Here is a 16818-nt window from a genome sequence, read left to right on the forward strand (position 1 = left end):
CTTACTCCTCAACTGAGTACAAAAATATATCACTAAAAAGTGCGCGTACAATAGATAACCGGTGACGGACTGGCTAGTTATCTCCTTATTTCCTGTGTAAGTATGGTGACTATTATACTCCTGAAATAGCGGTTACTTTATCTCGTAAATGAAGTGAAGATCTCAAGATATACGCAATAATACAGTCACATCTTTACACGTAATGATCTGGGCTTGGAACGTACACACATATCGCACACGAGTCAATAAAATCGTCCACCTTAGATACAAAGGACACTAGGAAAGTTTTGCAATGTGAGTGAACGCTTTAGACTTTTTCAAAATAATTTCCACCTCACTCAATACACTTCTCCATACGTCGAAACCAGTGACTGAACCAACTCTGCCACTTTTCTTCGGTTATATGTTCACACTCTTGATCCCATGCTGCCAGAAGCTCCTCGTCGGATGCAAATTGCCACCCTTTCACCTTCATCTTCACTTCTGGGAAGAGTGCGAAGTCACATGGGGCAAGATCAGGACTGCACAGTCAACCCTGATCTGGCAAGAAAATCCATTGTTATATTAGCACGATAACAGGGGTGTCCAGCCAACCGTTTTTGCGTATTGAAAAACTTTTCTAGTGCCCTTTGTACTGTATCTCCAGTTCTGTTAAAAGCACCGACATTCTGTTTTCATATTCTTAAGTGGTATAAAAGGGCCCGTATATTGCTCCCCTTTCCTGGGGGATTGTTAATAACGGAGATGTGGATACCAACTTCCTTTAAAAAAAGATGTGCAGTTTTTTCTGCGAGCACAACAGTGTTAAATTAGACAAACTCATTGGTCTCACTTGGTTTTAATGTGCATGTTTTGTTGGGGAGTAAATCAGCATTCCACTATACTGTTTTAGTCGTGGCGCGTATGCTGGATATTATTCTTAGAAACGGGTCGTGACGAGGACCCGGGTGGTGGTGGTGATTATTGTTTTAAGAGGAAATGCAACAGGGCAACCATTCTTTATTATCACTAATCAGAGGGAAAATAGAAGAGGTCCGACCCCTCGAAAAATATAGGGATCGGGGAAAAAAGGGGAATGGCCACGAAGAGCGTTAACATGAAAGACTTCCTAGGCCTCTCAAAATACCGTCGGGGTCGGAAAAGAACAAGAGTTAATCAAGCAAGGTCGAATTGGAAAGATTGAAAAGAGGAGACAGGCACAAGTAAATGGAAGCAATGCCACACGGTTAGAAGCCTCGTGGTCACCACCCCAAGCTACCAAGTTGAGAGCCCCTGGAATCCCCTTTTAGTCCCCTGTTTTGACAGGTAGGAGATACTGTGAGTGTATTCTACCGCCCCCACCCACATGAGGGTTATACAGTTAAAGTTATTCCTCGTAAAAATAGGGGAGAGGCTTGTACCTTGTACTGTACCTTGGAGCTTTCTGTTATCTTAGACTATGAAGTTAGGAATTTCGTTGTCTTATACAGTACAGATTGCTTATCTTTTAAGAAGGAAGTCATATTAGTTTCATGGAAGAATGAAGAAAAGGGCGTTTCTAGCAGCTATTTCATTAATTTTTCCAGCAAATATTCCTGCAGAATGTTTTGCTTCAATTTTGATTGCAATTGTAATTTATTAACAGTTACTAAGATATCCTATATCATGTCTTATTGTAATGACTTTCATGTTGAAGATATCATATATAATTTGTCCTAGAAATAATGAATTTAAGGTTCTTTAAAAATGTAACAGACTTGAACCTTAAGCCACTTACGAGAATTACACCTAGATAGAAGAAATTCATATTTGTTTGCAATTAGATATTGTTTGCTGCACATGCCTAGAAGTATGGATTTCGTGCTGTATTTGGAAATGTATCTCAAAAAAATGAATGACTTGTTTTGTATATAACACAGGCAAGAAATGTCCAATTTTGACGGAGGATGTGGAACGTAGAATTCTAGAACAGACGAATTCTGAATGTCTAAGAGCATAACGTATTTCGCAGTCATTAACCATGACGCTACTACACGTCCTTCGAATTATAATAAAACATCTCCAATTATTACGAGCACTACTGAAAAAGTAACAGAAGAGCAAAGGGAGGAAACGTGTAATTTGAAGAGTTTTAACCGATTCGCCAGAAAATCAGAGTATAGGAGGAGAATGAAAACTGACAATTCAGCTTCAAAGAAAAAATGTTTTTGGTGAAAGGGAAGCAGTGCAAAGAAAACGACACGCGAGAAGAATCCAGCTCTAGTAGTGATGATAATTTTCTCTCTACTTTTTGCTGAGAAACGTGTGTGGGTGAAGGTGCTGTGCTGGTGTGTCCTAGGTGTACCTTAGGCTGATTGCTTAATTTTACAAAATATGTTTTTATCAGTGTAGACTTTCTTTCATATTTTTATCATAACTGGTACTCGTATATAAGCAAAATGTTACGTGTTTTTTTTTTTTTTTTCAGTTATTAGAGAATCACATTACTGTCTATGTTACTGGAATAGTTTTTTAAAATTTGACCAAGGTAGAAACCTCTCCCCTGCACCTCTTCCTCAGCCATGTGATGTTTAATTTTACAGATAGGGTAAATTTTTTATCAAACGAGTCCAGAACTGATCATATCTGATCGAAATTGAAAGTTAGATTTTATCTGGTGAAGATGCTATCAAAATCCATTCATAAAAATACAGAATCAATTGTCTGCGCCATTATTTTAAAATATGTTGAAATACATATGGTTTGCATCAAAATTACATGACAGTTACAATACTATGAAAACAGCTGGAATTAACACTCAATCCTGGGACACGCTTGCTGAGAATCGTACACATTGTTTCTACATCAGTGAAGACGTGACGAGGATAAAAGACAAGCACGGAAGCTCCGTCAAGCTCAGCCCCGCCCTCCTCCAGCCATTCATGTGATCCCTTTTATGCCAAGATTGGGCTAATAAGCCATATGAAACATATTCACAAAGCATTGTGTGAAAATGTTAACTGCTGAAGAATATGGATACGAGTTGCAGCCGACGACGACATGGCAACAGATAAGTTTTTTTTGTTTGTAAATAAAGTTGTGCCCCGTGGAGGAATTGGAAATCGCGTATTCGTGTGGTGTAGGACGAATATCGTATTGTTCATCTCGTGAAGCTTCTCTCTCGATTTTCTCAAAAAAGCTTGAGTGGTGGTAGTGATTATATTGTTTTAAGAGTAAGTACAACTGGGCAACCATTCTCTATCGAAAAAAGCCTGAGAAGTGCATCGTACTGCCTGAACAGTATATTGTTCTAAGAGTCCTCCACATATGTGTGTGAAGTTTTGAACAAATCAGTTTTCTGAAGGTCTGACCTTCCTCTTGTTAATACACATATTTATTTAATATAACGCATCACTCTACCAAACACAACAGAATCACGCAGTAGTGAACACATCCCTCCACATGTAATTGGTGTTAGGAATGGCATCCGGCCGTAAAACAATCAAGATTTTGATCAGCACTTTACCGTTTGGTCGTATTTCTTTGATATTCTTCTTATTAACTCAATCGATTAAGTTGGGAATGGGTAAGTGGTGTAAGGAAATTTGTACAACCATGTAGCAACGTTCAGAAGGAGTTTCAGGATAAATATTATTTTAATTTGTGTTTGATTCACCATAACAAATTTGTGAAAACCCTGTAGGTGGGGTTGGTTATTTCTGTTAGGAACCTCTTTTCAGACATATACATTAATGTACTGTACACAATTGAATTTTAATGGTACTGATTATTTTGACTCGTAAAAAAAGCTGAGTATCAATAGAGGGTCGACATATCTTTTTATTATTCAGACAGAAAATCATTTTATAAGCAACTGCATTTCTTTCAACGTGGCAGCAAGGAAATAATCTCTAAATTTAATATTGATAAATGGATGGTATTGTCACGTTATATTGTTGATTCTGTTCTCAACTAACACAGACTTACCCATCGCTAATTTAATTCGGTATTCATGAAGCTATTGGCAAGGTTAGACGTACCGGTATTTCTTACATCGTTTTCGATAAAACCTTTCATATTGACAATTCTCACTTGCTTCCTTGTTTGGCCTAACGATAATGAAGTCAAATAAACGAATCCGTTACTGCATGATATAATCAGGGTATCTGCAATGATTTAAAGCCCGAAATACATTATTCTTAGGTTTTAAATTGGACACTTTTGAGTGAACGTACGGATGCATTATGTACCCTCTATGTAATTCCCACATTTTGGTAACCTATTTGATTCACATAATTCAGAAATAAAGTCCAACACTGACCTAGAAGACCAACAAAAATCTATGGTAGTTGTCAGTAATATTTGATTTGTGTCCAAGTTTGGTTATAAATAACTAAATTAGTAAACATTATAAGGGAGTTAAAACACACCAGCATGAGACACTCGCAGCGTACAATGTGCATTGAACATAATTTCCTTCGTTGGTGAAAGAACAGATAATGAGAAGAGATTAAGTAGAAGAAAATAACATTTATAAATATTGAACCTGTTGCGCACTCCGAGGCCCGAAGAAAAATAATAATACTTCGGAAAAATGCTTTGCTATACGTGATTTTTTTCGCCTGTAGAGATTCGAATATAAATAAACGTTAGACCACCAACATTCCTGCTATAAGGAAGTGAATAAGTACATACATTTGTTCTAGATCACTGTGTTTAAAAAATATCCTCTTTAATGCTTTTATAGATCTTAATATTCATCCATCACATTTCCTATCTTGTCTATACAGAAAACTATAAAAATCTAATCTGCTTGCTACTATAATGGCACTCGTAACTCGAATATGTTATTCCAAATATACATTGAATACATTACAGTTATTTATAACCTATTATCCTCGTCGCTATGTAAGAAATTAACAACGTCAACCTGTAGTAAGTGGCATAGAAAGTGTATGTTCATATGAATTTTCGTTATTTGCTGCACTTTATTCACACTCTTCTTGTTTCTGACGAAGATACGCTTGTCTCCGCAGGAGATCATATATTTTTTTCTTTATCCAGTCCTTGTTGTATGCTGCATATGAATTGGTGCTCTTGTGGTGGATCAGACACGACAGACCAGCCAACTGGTCAACAAAATGAAACAACTGTGCGATGTTGTAAACTATAAACTGTGAATTGGGATTGTCTCTTTTCAGGTGTTCTTCGTAAATCTTGCACACACCCTCAATGCATTCATTAAGCGTATCGTAATGGGAGTACGTTTTCGTGTCCGCACCGAGACCTGTTTGAATGAGCAAGATGGTATGCGACATTTTCACTTTGTAATGTGATACCGTATAATACTTGCGTGATTCACAGGAAAATGAAATTTCTTCTCAGTCTTCCATGCGAATGGATTCGGCTTGATCCCATCAATCAGCAGTGCGCAATAATAGTTGCTTATCATTGTGATGGCTTAAAATGACTGTCGGACTGCGATCTATCGCCAAACTATTGGGCTGAGCGGAGAGTTTGATTGAAAAAAACATGAATGCATTCAGCTGATATGCCCCTCAGCTCAATTGTTCAACATTAGAGATGATTTGACGTCACCTTGCACCTCGAACAATTTTACAATAGCATTGTAGTTCGTGATTAGATTTGCTCTTGCTGATGAAAAACATCTAAACGCAACAAGTCATTTATAGAAACACCAGGCATGACTAGCGCATAATCAAGGAGGTAGAACGTTATTATTTGAAATTGTATGTTTGGGTGGGCGGAATTTCGCGAAATAAATTATGATTGCCCTGTTCACAGTAAAAGTTTGTACTAAACTTACCGTTGCCTAGGATGTGCTGGGCTTGCGCGCAAACAACCTTTTCAAACTAAACATAAGATAATCAACAATCATTAGTTCAGAAGTCATATCAGATAGCGCCTCTTTGGCGATCTTCTAGTATTGCCTTCAGATGGCAGTTATAAGGCCATCTTGATGGTCAGGGTATTGAATGACCAATCTTCGGCGCTTCGGTCAACTCAATAGGTGGCTGTGAATAATTTTATAAATCAAGGAATAACCTATAATGTTGAAACAGGTAACACAACGAGCTAGAAAGAGGACTATAGAGTGGCTATTGGACCGCCATATTTGAATCTACTTGGAAGCCACGTCCACCATATTGTAAGCGATCAAATCGAGTGGGCGTGTGATGAAGCAAGTACAGAAGCTGCGGGAATAAATACAGTTTCACAGTTTTCTTTATTAGAGAAGCACTCAAAGATGCATAATGCCTGTTTAAAAGGACATTAAAAATACAAGGTACAGACTACATACTTACATTTTTTTTTTTTTTTGCTGTTGGCTTTACGACGCATCGACACAGATAAGTCTTATGGCGACGATGGGGCAGGAAAGGGCTACGAATAGGAAGGAATCGGCCGTGGCCGTAATTAAGGTACAGCCGCAGCATTTGCCTGGTGTGAAAATGGGAAACCACAGGAAACCATCTTCAGGGCTGCCGATAGTGGAGTTCTAACCCACTATCACCCGAATACTGGATACTGGCCGCACTTAAGCGACTGCAGCTATCGAGCTCCGTCTTACATATTGTATAAAGAAAGAAAATTAGTGTATTTCCAGTACGGTAGCCCTAATTACAAAACATATCACAATAGTACATTGCCATTAAACAAATTTAGACCTACATACAGGGAATGAAAATATAGAACAGAAAACCTTGAACAAAGTAATATAACAACATCGAGAAATAATTCATATAACTTTATTATTATTATTATTGCATACTAATGTACATAGATGAATTAAAAGGACAATTCGCATCTATATAGTTACTCTTTGCTATAGTCCACGATCGATCTTTCTCGTTTAGGACACATGGTTATATGGTATCTGTCACAGTGGTTATTACACAATGCACATACACATTCATTGTTTGGTTCATGAAACTTTTTGTTTTTACAAATTTTATGGTGAAAACCATGCACTGCCAATCTTGTAATTACATTTCTAAGTTCTTGATTTTCTTTTACCCATCTCCTGTCGATCATTGCATCTGTGCTATAGAAGTCCAGAGGGATTTCTTCGCGCTTCTTCTCTCTTGTCTGCATCAGTTTTGTCGCTTGCTCAGTAGATGGCAGGGATAGTTTGTAACGTAAGTCCTCGATGTAGAATGTTTCTCTTGCCAATTCGTAAACAAGCCTGGAAGGTGTTGTTCTTGCCACTCCAAGTGCTCTTTTCAGATATCGGGCTTTTACTTTCTCCATTGAGTTTAGGTCTGAAAAAGATAGGTTTTCCCATATCAATTCTAATCCGTAGGTCAGCATTGGCGATATTTTAGCATTAAATAAGATCATAGCCGTCTGGAGGGATAGACTGGTTATGTTCTTTATGTCATATATTCCTCTTATAGCAGCTGTTATTCTTTCCTTTACGTGTATCCTGAATGAATTGCGTGTTGTTTGTAGGGTGATTCCTAGATATTTATAGTAGTTTACTGTCTGCAGTTCCTTCCCTCCTAAAGTCATTTTATCCTCTGTTGCTAATCTTCCACCTTTCCGGAACACCATGTATTTTGTTTTGTTACTATTTATACTGAAGTCATTTTCTTCTGCCCAGTTATGTAAGTCATTTAGTGCTTCTTGTAATTCAAGTCTGTTTGAGGAACCTATGACCATGTCGTCTGCATACATATATAAAGATAATGAATTCGATTTTTTTAAGATCTTCACGATATCTGCGGTGGCGATGTTGAATAGGGTGGGGCTGATGGGATCCCCCTGTAGAACCCCATTTGTCTGCAGGATCTCTCTTGAAGTTGTTATTCCGTCCTTTATTTGTATTCTGTTGTAGGTCAGTATATTTCTTATGGCTGTTGTAACTACATTTCCTCCGTTTGTCATGGATTCCATTTTTGCTACGAGTTTTGTCCTATTCAACAAATCAAAGGCTTTTGTGTAGTCGATAAAGACGGTTCTGAATTTGCCTTTTGGATGTCTCAGCGCTTGGTCAATGTCATTAAGAAGATTACATACGGCCTGTAAGGTGGACCTTCCTTCTCTAAAGCCAAATTGTTGGTCTGGAATCAATGGATCTATTGTCTCCGTGAGACGTTTGTTGAGTAACTTTGTATAGATTTTAAATATGTTATTTTCAAGTGCTATACCACGGTAAGAATTCGGATTATTTGTATCCCCTGATCCCTTGTATAGGACTTTGATTGTCGACTTTCTCCAGCTATCTGGAATTTCTCCTGAGCTGAGGCATTTATTGAATAACTCTGTCCATATTTCAATTAACACTCCTGTTGATTCCTTTAACATCTCATTATAAATACCGTCTGGTCCTGCTGCCTTTTTGTTTTTTGTGTTTTTGATTATTGTTTCAACCTCTTCTGTTGTAATTTGGGAGGTCTTTTCCTCCTCATTCGGTGTCCTACTATCATGTGATTTGTTTGTCTGTCTTTTATTTAAAATTCGAGAGAAGTGGCATTCCCAACTTTCCATTTGGATTTCATCTGATGTTCTGGTGACCTTTCTTCTAAGTGCTATGTAGGGGTCCTTGCGTGCTTCATCTGCTTCTCTTAGTGCTTCTTTTTCTATAAATTGTGATTTCTTGCTTTTCAAGAGCATCTTGTATTCCTTTCTCTTCCTAGCATATTCCTCTAGGTCATCTTTTACATTTTTGAGTCTTGCTTTGTGTAGGGCATCTAACGTTTTTCTTCGGTGTTGGTAGCACTCAGTGTCAAACCATGGTTTCGATTTCCTTATTTTGGCTGGTACCGTTGCTGCAATTATAGCATCTTGAATGGTAGTCATGGTGAGATTGATATCATTGTCTTTTAGGTGTCGCTTCGCGCTTTCTATAGCTTGTGTATTGTTTTGTAATATTTCTAAGTTTATTTTCCTTGTTGTTTTATGTGAGTCAGGAAGTGTCTTTTCATCTATGTTTCTTACTAGTAGAAATCTGGTATGTATGGGGATATGTTTAGTGAGAGGTGTGTTTAAGGTATTCCATTTCCTTTTTTGGTTTTTAACTATGATCTTCTTTCCTCTATAAAAAACTAAGTCTATTGTGCTTGTTCCATTGTACGCTATATAGGTTATATCTTCGGCCTTATTGATGAGTTTAAAACCTTCCTCCTGTAGAATATTCAGTATAGTTGTTGTTTTGTTATTTGGTTTGTCAATTCTGCAGTTGAAATCTCCTGCAATAATTACGTTTTCTTCTGTTCTCACTTGTGATATAGCCCCTAATACCTGCTCCGCTGTATCTTCTATTGACGTGCCATATGTAATATACATCCCCACTACTGTAATGTCCGTGGATTTTACGATTGTCATGTTTTCTTCCTTTACTATCTCTTTAATTTTTCCTATGGTGTGTTTGAACATAAGGGATACACCTCCCTCCGGTCTGCCTAAAGCTTTTGGTTTAGCATAAGAGTGTGCTGTGTAGTATCCTGTGATGCCAAAAGGCTCCGTCAAAAAAGTTTCTGTAGCTATTATTACATCTTGTCCTATCCAAATATAATCTGGTGCTGTATTTACAATACTCTTTAACCCTTCCACATTCCAAAGTAGTATATCCAATGTCTTGCCTGTCGTCTTCTGGAATTCTCTCGGAGTCTCGTCTTTATTGCTTACGAAATCGATAAGTGCGGTAGGTTACTCCATTTGGCCAGAATTCTGGGTCAAAGACTATTTCCCGTTCTTCCATAGGTATGCCTATTTTAAACGCTTTGTTTGATCCTCGTGTGGGTAATTGTTCGCATTCGATTACTTTAGAGATGCCGTTGTTTGAGAGATGTTCTTTCAGATCTTCTTCTGTGATGTCATCCTTCAGTCTTCCCACGTACACCCATGCTGTCCTGGGTGCTGCTCTTAGTTTTCCTTTTTCTTTGCCTCCTGTGCCTTGTTGGGGGAGTCTTCTTGGTGATTCATATTGTCTTGTATCTCTTCTAGGAGAGGATAACCTGTGTTGGGCTGTTGCTGTAGGTTTTCCGAACTCAATCATACTCCTAGCATTTTCCGTGTTGTTGTTGGTATTCTTATGTTTTGTCCATTCTTCCTCCTTGTTGGTAATAGATGTTCTTTGCTTTAATCCCTCTGGGTCCTGTACTGGTTTATTCGAGACTTTTCCTAGTCCTGAAGCTAATATTTCTGCTTGTTGAAGTTGTGTTTCCAAGATAAGTGTCATTTTTTTCATCAACTCTTCACTCACTACTTCTAGTTTCTTTTTGATGTCGTCACATGTTTGTTTGTTTTCGAGTGTGGCTTGCCTGGCTTCATTGTTCTCTTGTATAGCAGAATTGAGCCCGTAGTTTTTTAGACGATGCCTACACGACCCGCACATCCACATAAGGGATCCATTATTTGATGATAGGGCCTTGAATTCCGTTACATTGACTGACGTGCATTTTCTGTGAAACCAGAGATTACATACTCCGTCGCAGCCAATAACACTATCTTCATTTGAGAATGCTGTATCGCATTTTGCACATTTGTTTTCTCTTTGATTGTCTCCCATTGTCTGCTTGATCTTTACAAACTCAAGAGGGCTGTGTCTTTGAAGCCTAACCCAATATAAGGAGCGCACCCAGTTCTCGTCACAAAGTAAGATGGCTTCCCTTTCAAAACTGAACTGTGTGATGTTAATATTCAACTAATATTTACTATACCACACTTTTATTCTTGTGAATAACACTTCCTCGAATTAAAATTCACTCTAGGAATTGAACTGGACACTAATAACTTCACCAAAACACTACAGCACTGAGTTTATAAGGTTTCAACCAATTCATATAACTTTAATGAATATGAAAACCTACAACCTGTTTTCCAGTCATTGACCGGGTCAGGAATGTAATGAATGAACCAGATGTAGGCTGTTAGTGCGATGGGGTCGCCACTCCCAAAGTGATTTATTAATGACTGATGGATGCTATGAAATGAGAATGGAGAGTGTTGCTGGAATGAAAGATGACAGGGAAAACCGGAGTACCCGGAGAAAAACCTGTCCCGCCTCCGCTTTGTCCAGCACAAATCTCACATGGTGTGACCGGGATTTGAACCACGGTATCCAGCGGTGAAAGGCCGACGCGCTGCCGTCTGAGCCACGGAGGTTGCTATAACTTTAATAATAATAATAATAATAATAATAATAATAATAATAATAATAATAATAATAATAATAATAAATCCTGGTTTTTTGCCAGTTACCTGGATTTGGCATTTGTATGGATTTAGCCTAATTCTACGACCGGATACCCTTCCGGACGACGACGCCAACCCTAGGTGGAGTGATGTATTTACTATTACGTGTTTCTGTGGTGGTTTGTAGTATGTTCTGTTGTGTGTAGATGAAGAAGGTTTTCCAGTCGCCGATCCAGAGGAATTAACTGTCAACTACCCGGTAAAAATCCTCAACTCGGTCGAATCCGGGACCCTCTGAACCAAAAGCCAGCACGCTGATCATTCAGCCAAGGAGCCGGACACAAAGCAACTTGGCAGGTTCGAGCCTAGCTCAATACGATGGTATCTGACGGTGCTCAAATCCCTCAGCCTCGTGTCAGTAGATTTACTGGCACGCAAAAGAACTCCTGCGGGACTACATTCAGGCAACTCGGCTTATCAGAAAAAGTAGTTAGTAGGACGTAAAACTAATAATAATTTACGAAAAATAAGTATTTGTTCACATTACTTCTTTTTCAAAATGCTGGGGAAATGTGCTCTGTAGGATACAATGTAATAATAAATAGTGTTATTAGTTTTTCGTCCTACCAACTACTTAGTACGGTTTTCGGAGACGTTGAAGTGGCGGAGATATGTCCCGCCGGAGTTCTCTTACGTGCTAGTAAATCTACTGATAGAAGGGTGACGTATCTGAGCACCTTCAAATACCAAATATGCCAACTTAGCTCAGAAATCCAGCGCTCTACCGTCTGAGTCACTCAGCCAGGCAGGATACAGTTTATCATGTCTGGCTGTCTGGTCAGTTCCTACACGAAAATAAAAGTAGGCCTACCCTACACGTGCTGGATTGTGCTACACAGGCAACGCAATTCTGCTAATCGCCCATAACTGTGTACTTTAGTAAAAATAATAATAATAATAATAATAATAATAATAATAATAATAATAATAATAATAATAATAATAATAATAATAATCTTATTTGAAATATGATTACATTCGTCGTGTTTTTCCTACAATTTATGCATTAGCTTACCACACACGTAGAGAGCATAATTTATTCGATCTAATCTATTAAAAGTAACGCATCGTAAGCGGAAGAAAGGCGCTTAAACTATGGAGTCGCTATTTCGTCTTGGCACCACCCAGAGCGCTGTAGCAGCCATGTTAGCCACTCTATAGTCCTCTTTCTAGCTCGTTGAGGTAACACAACCGTTCCGGAAACACTGTGACGTCAGAACCGGGAGGCAAGCTTTGAACTTAAAGCTTCTCTCAGTAATAATGTTTCGTGACTGGACGATAACATGAGTCCAAGACAATACTAGACACTCAGCGAGATATCGAGGGACAGCTATTAGAGCTCTCTCTAGCGGGTAGCCCTGATAACTACTGTTTCTGTTATAAGAGCACGTGTATTTGTGTGTGAAGTTTTTGGTGTTATTTATGCGTTTTCAGTGAGCTGACATAATTAAATAGTAGCGTGTGTCATTCCTTGATATCTCCTCTCAACATGAGGTGAAAGGCATGTTCCTATGTTTGGCTGCAGTAACTATGATGTAGAGAAGAAAGCGCGGTCTTTCTTTCGCGTCCCTTGTGAAAAGAAAATGTAAGTAATATTGTGTTTGCATATATATTCTTCCAGTGACAAAGCTGTTTTTATAGTACTTCATAATATTCTGACCTGCTCGACTGGCTTAAAATATAATACGCATATTTTATTGTATAGTGCAGCAGTTAACCTTCAATACCGATGTGTTTTGTAGGTGTGATCTGTGGGTTTTGAAATGTCACAGAAGTGATTTGGATAAGGTGTACAAGAAAGAAGGGACGTTACGATTTTATAAGATCTGTTCAGATCATTTCCAGGCCAGCGACTTTAAAAATCTTTGACTATACAGCCAAGGGTATGTTACATTTTTACTCTAACTGTACGTAAATATTCCTCAAGGCATCACTATCGACAACATTTTCATACTTTTTTCTTTTATTCCTCTTCTCAGATTAAAGCCGGGATTTAATAGATTTTCTTTCTGTTCGTAGGCTTCATGTTAAGAGGAAAATTGTCCAGATTTTAAATGTTAATTCATTGCATCATGTGTGTAAGGAATGTGCCGATATTTTTATTGACACTATCTTAATGTGATGATATGTTTTTAAACGAGGAAAAAGACAAATCTAACCGTAGAAGTTCAGGCAGGAATGCTAAAGCAAAAAAAGTAATGCATAAATGAAAGATCAACCCATTTCACAGCAGTCCATTTCACATCTTGTTTATGTGTCTAATTTCAGTCTTTAAATAATATCCTTTTAAATAATTCTTCATTCATTTATCCAGAATTGCTTTAGCAACTTCGAAGTTAATATCTCAATAATACTTTCTTTCTAGACGTAATTTATCTATCCATTTTCGTATATACATTTCCATTGATATTTGAATTTAGCGCGACTTTTCAGGTCAAGTCACTAGGAGCGCCACCGTGGAATTGTCTCCCATTTTAACAAGGCTAAATCCGTAAGTGTTGCGTATTGTCTCTACTGTATTTGGTCCAACCACACCATTCAAGAAGAAGAAGAAGAAGAAGACAGCAATGAGTTTGGCCAACACCTCCTGGCCTTGTAACGGTGCAATTACGAGGGTTTTAATTTGTTTAGTGGTGCCAATCGCGAATACCGTTGTGTACAATGGTAATCAAGTGTAATATACCCAAATGTACGAATAATAATGACGGTGATAAGAAAGCGCATGCATTTAAGTTTCCGAAAGATGTTATGCGGCATTGATGCTTACGTGAAATTCCAAGACAATACTGCCGAATTATTATTATTAAACGTAGTATTTGCATTAAACCACATGCATCAGCTGTTAATATGTGACCGAGCTCGATAGCTGCAGTCGCTTAAGTGCGGCCAGTATCCAGTATTCGGGAGATAGTGGGTTCGAACCCCACTGTCGGCAGCCCTGAAGTCGGTTTTCCGTGGTTTCCTATTTTCACACCAGGCAAATGCTGGGTTTGTACCCTAATTAATGCCACGGCCGCCTCCTTCCCTTTCCAAGCCCTTTCATGTGCCATCGTTGCCATAAGACCTATTTGTGATGCGATGTAAAGCAACTAGCACTGTTAATATGTAGGCGTGTTCACTCAGTAAGTGCATGAAGTTGACTCACAGTTGTATGTTGTTTTATAGGTGTGCCAGAGACATTTGAATGTCAGATTTTGTGGGAAGTAACTGACACAGATTCAAAGACAGGAGTTCTTTTTCTGTTCCTCTTCCAAGATCACAGTATGTTTTGAGATCATTTACTGCCTATTCAGTGGCTATTTAAATTGAAATATGTTTGTGAATTTCTATTGTGTTTTGTTAGTAGTTCGATCTAGAGTAAGTTAACATTGTAAGATGCTGTCGTGATTTAAAACGGAGTGCTGTTTAATGACAAAATCACTAAAATACGGTAATGAGGACAATAAAATTCAATGTCCTTTAAAATTTTAACGTTATTTGTTGATAAATAAATTATGCCACAGGGAAAATTAGTAAAATAATGTTTGTGTTTGACCATCCTCCGCGTTTGTTTGGATTGCAATCTTCTTAGCGTTACTTCACCGCGCTGTTGAGAGGCTTTAATGAACTGAGCTGCGGAGTAGTAATGGTCTGCATGCTTAAGACCCTGGTTAAGATTTGAAGTACTATAAAATATTCTTTACCGAGCTTGATATCTGCAGTCGTTTAAGTTCGGCCAGTATCCAGTAATCGGGAGATAGTGGGTTCGAACCTCACTGTCGGCAGCCCTGAAGATGGTTTTACGTGGTTTCCCATTGTCACACCAGGCAAATGCTGGGGCTGTACCTTAAGGCCACGGCCGCTTCCTTCCCATTCCTAGGCCTTTCGTATCTCATCGTCGCCATAAGACATAACTGTGTCGGGGGGACGTAAAAGCAACTAGCAAAAAAAGAAAAATTCTTTGTTCACTTTTGTTTAAAAAAAAGTCCTTTGTATGGAGCTTAAATACTAAAATATCTTAGCTTTGTGTACTTACCGCATGCTTGTAAATTGTTATAACAAGCAAGTGCAGTACTGTGGCAGGACCCTCGTAAAATGCCCAGTTGTCATCCTATAGATTTGGAAAAAGCCTATGACTGAGTGCCACGGGATCTGATTTGGTGGGTCCTTAAGATGAAAAATGTTCCACGTTCGTACATCAGCATCAGTCAAGATATGCATAATGAATGCCAAACATCTGTGCGCAGTTTCTGCGGGTCCACTGACAATTTTGCAGTTAAAGTAGATCTGCATCAGGGCTCTGCACGTAGCCAATACCGGAACTAAGCCTGGCATTGTGTTCACTATATGAGCGACACCATGGTTCTGCCTTGCCTATGCTTAGTGCCCTCTACTACTTGTACCAGTCTCCTCCCTTGGTCAACTCTTGTTCTTTTTCGGCCCTGACGATATTAGGTTTGCGACTTCTTCCTTTTTCCTCTCTCTTAAGCTACTTCCGCACTTCCGCACCAGAGGTGGCTTGCTTAGCGCCTAGATGGAGGATAGTCGGTTGGATGATTCGAGAACGAATGGAAGCGGCCGCACCAAGCGCTTGGCTTGACTTGGCTCTCTGGGTAGTCGCTAAAGCGTCTATCCTAGCGAACGATCTGGGCTGTTTTTCCAAGCCTCTATCCAGATAGGAACGTGAACTTGATTTTGTACTTATCGTACATTTTACGTAACTTTTGTTGACTTTTGACTGGAAAATGGATGGATTGTTTGTGTCAGCATTGTTTAAAGGAGAACCGTTGCAGGACTTATCACATGGGCTTTATAAAAATGCAATTGTCTCAAAAAGCTTTGGGAAGAGTAGCGCAGGAAACTGGCAAAGATGGTATAAGTAGAAATCAATAGACTATTTATTTATTTATTTATTTATTTATTTATTTATTTATTTATTTATTTATTTATTTATTTATTTATTTTTTAATTCGTTAGGGCCATCTATGGACCACGGTGCTTGTGTTTTAGCTGTTTCTTGAAATCATCGTCGTTGTTTGCCACAATTGGTGTTCTTAGCGGCTGGTTTGGCAGCTGTTTTCTTGTTGGTACCTCGAGCTTTCCTGATGGCCCAGTAGTCCTTCATTTTCCGGCTAAATTCAATCTTACGTTCCTCAGACCATTTCCTGGTCTCGTCTTTTGGTCTGTGGGTAACTTCTGTGAGGGATGTTACAAAGGATTTAGTTTTAAGAGTTGTATGATAGTTACTCCGATCAGCTATGTCGTTTTGATTTATGTGGAGTTCCGAAAGGTCCTTCTCCACTTGCTTCATCCACACGAACCCAGTAGCTTTGCCCTTGTTAGCAGCCTTGAAGATCCTATGAGATAATCTATTTGAGTCCATTCTAGATAGGTGTCCGTAAAAAGCCAGTCGCCTTCTTCTGATGGCATCTATGAGATTTTCTTGGTGTTTATATAGCTCACGATTTGGTTGATACCATCGGCTTCCATCTGGTAAAATTCTTGGTCCCACTATCCGTCTCAGGAACTTTCTTTCTTGTACCTCGAGGGCTCTTAGTGGGGTCTTCTTAGTTAAATATAGACACTCTGCTGCATAGAGGACTGACGGTCTGATTACTGCATTGTAGTGTCTTAGTTTGACATTCATCGACAGATTTTTTG

General features: G+C 38.7%; 2 protein-coding genes across 12 annotated transcripts in view; one reads left to right on the plus strand and one right to left on the minus strand.

Annotated features, from left to right (window-relative positions):
- The window catches only part of promL (prominin-like), a 707766-nt gene that overhangs the window by 296460 nt on the left and 394488 nt on the right, over positions 1-16818 (plus strand). The window lies entirely within an intron of this gene.
- Positions 4947-5276, minus strand: LOC136875374 (enhancer of rudimentary homolog). The gene has a single exon (XM_067148928.1). The coding sequence runs from the start codon at positions 5274-5276 to the stop codon at positions 4947-4949; it is 330 nt and encodes a 109-aa protein (XP_067005029.1).

The sequence above is a fragment of the Anabrus simplex genome, chromosome 6, assembly GCF_040414725.1.
Source record: "Anabrus simplex isolate iqAnaSimp1 chromosome 6, ASM4041472v1, whole genome shotgun sequence".
NCBI lineage: Eukaryota > Metazoa > Arthropoda > Insecta > Orthoptera > Tettigoniidae > Anabrus > Anabrus simplex.

Bases quoted from the DNA above. Each gene is read 5' to 3' on its own strand.
- LOC136875374 (XM_067148928.1), bottom strand. From the start codon at position 5,276: ATGTCGCATACCATCTTGCTCATTCAAACAGGTCTCGGTGCGGACACG.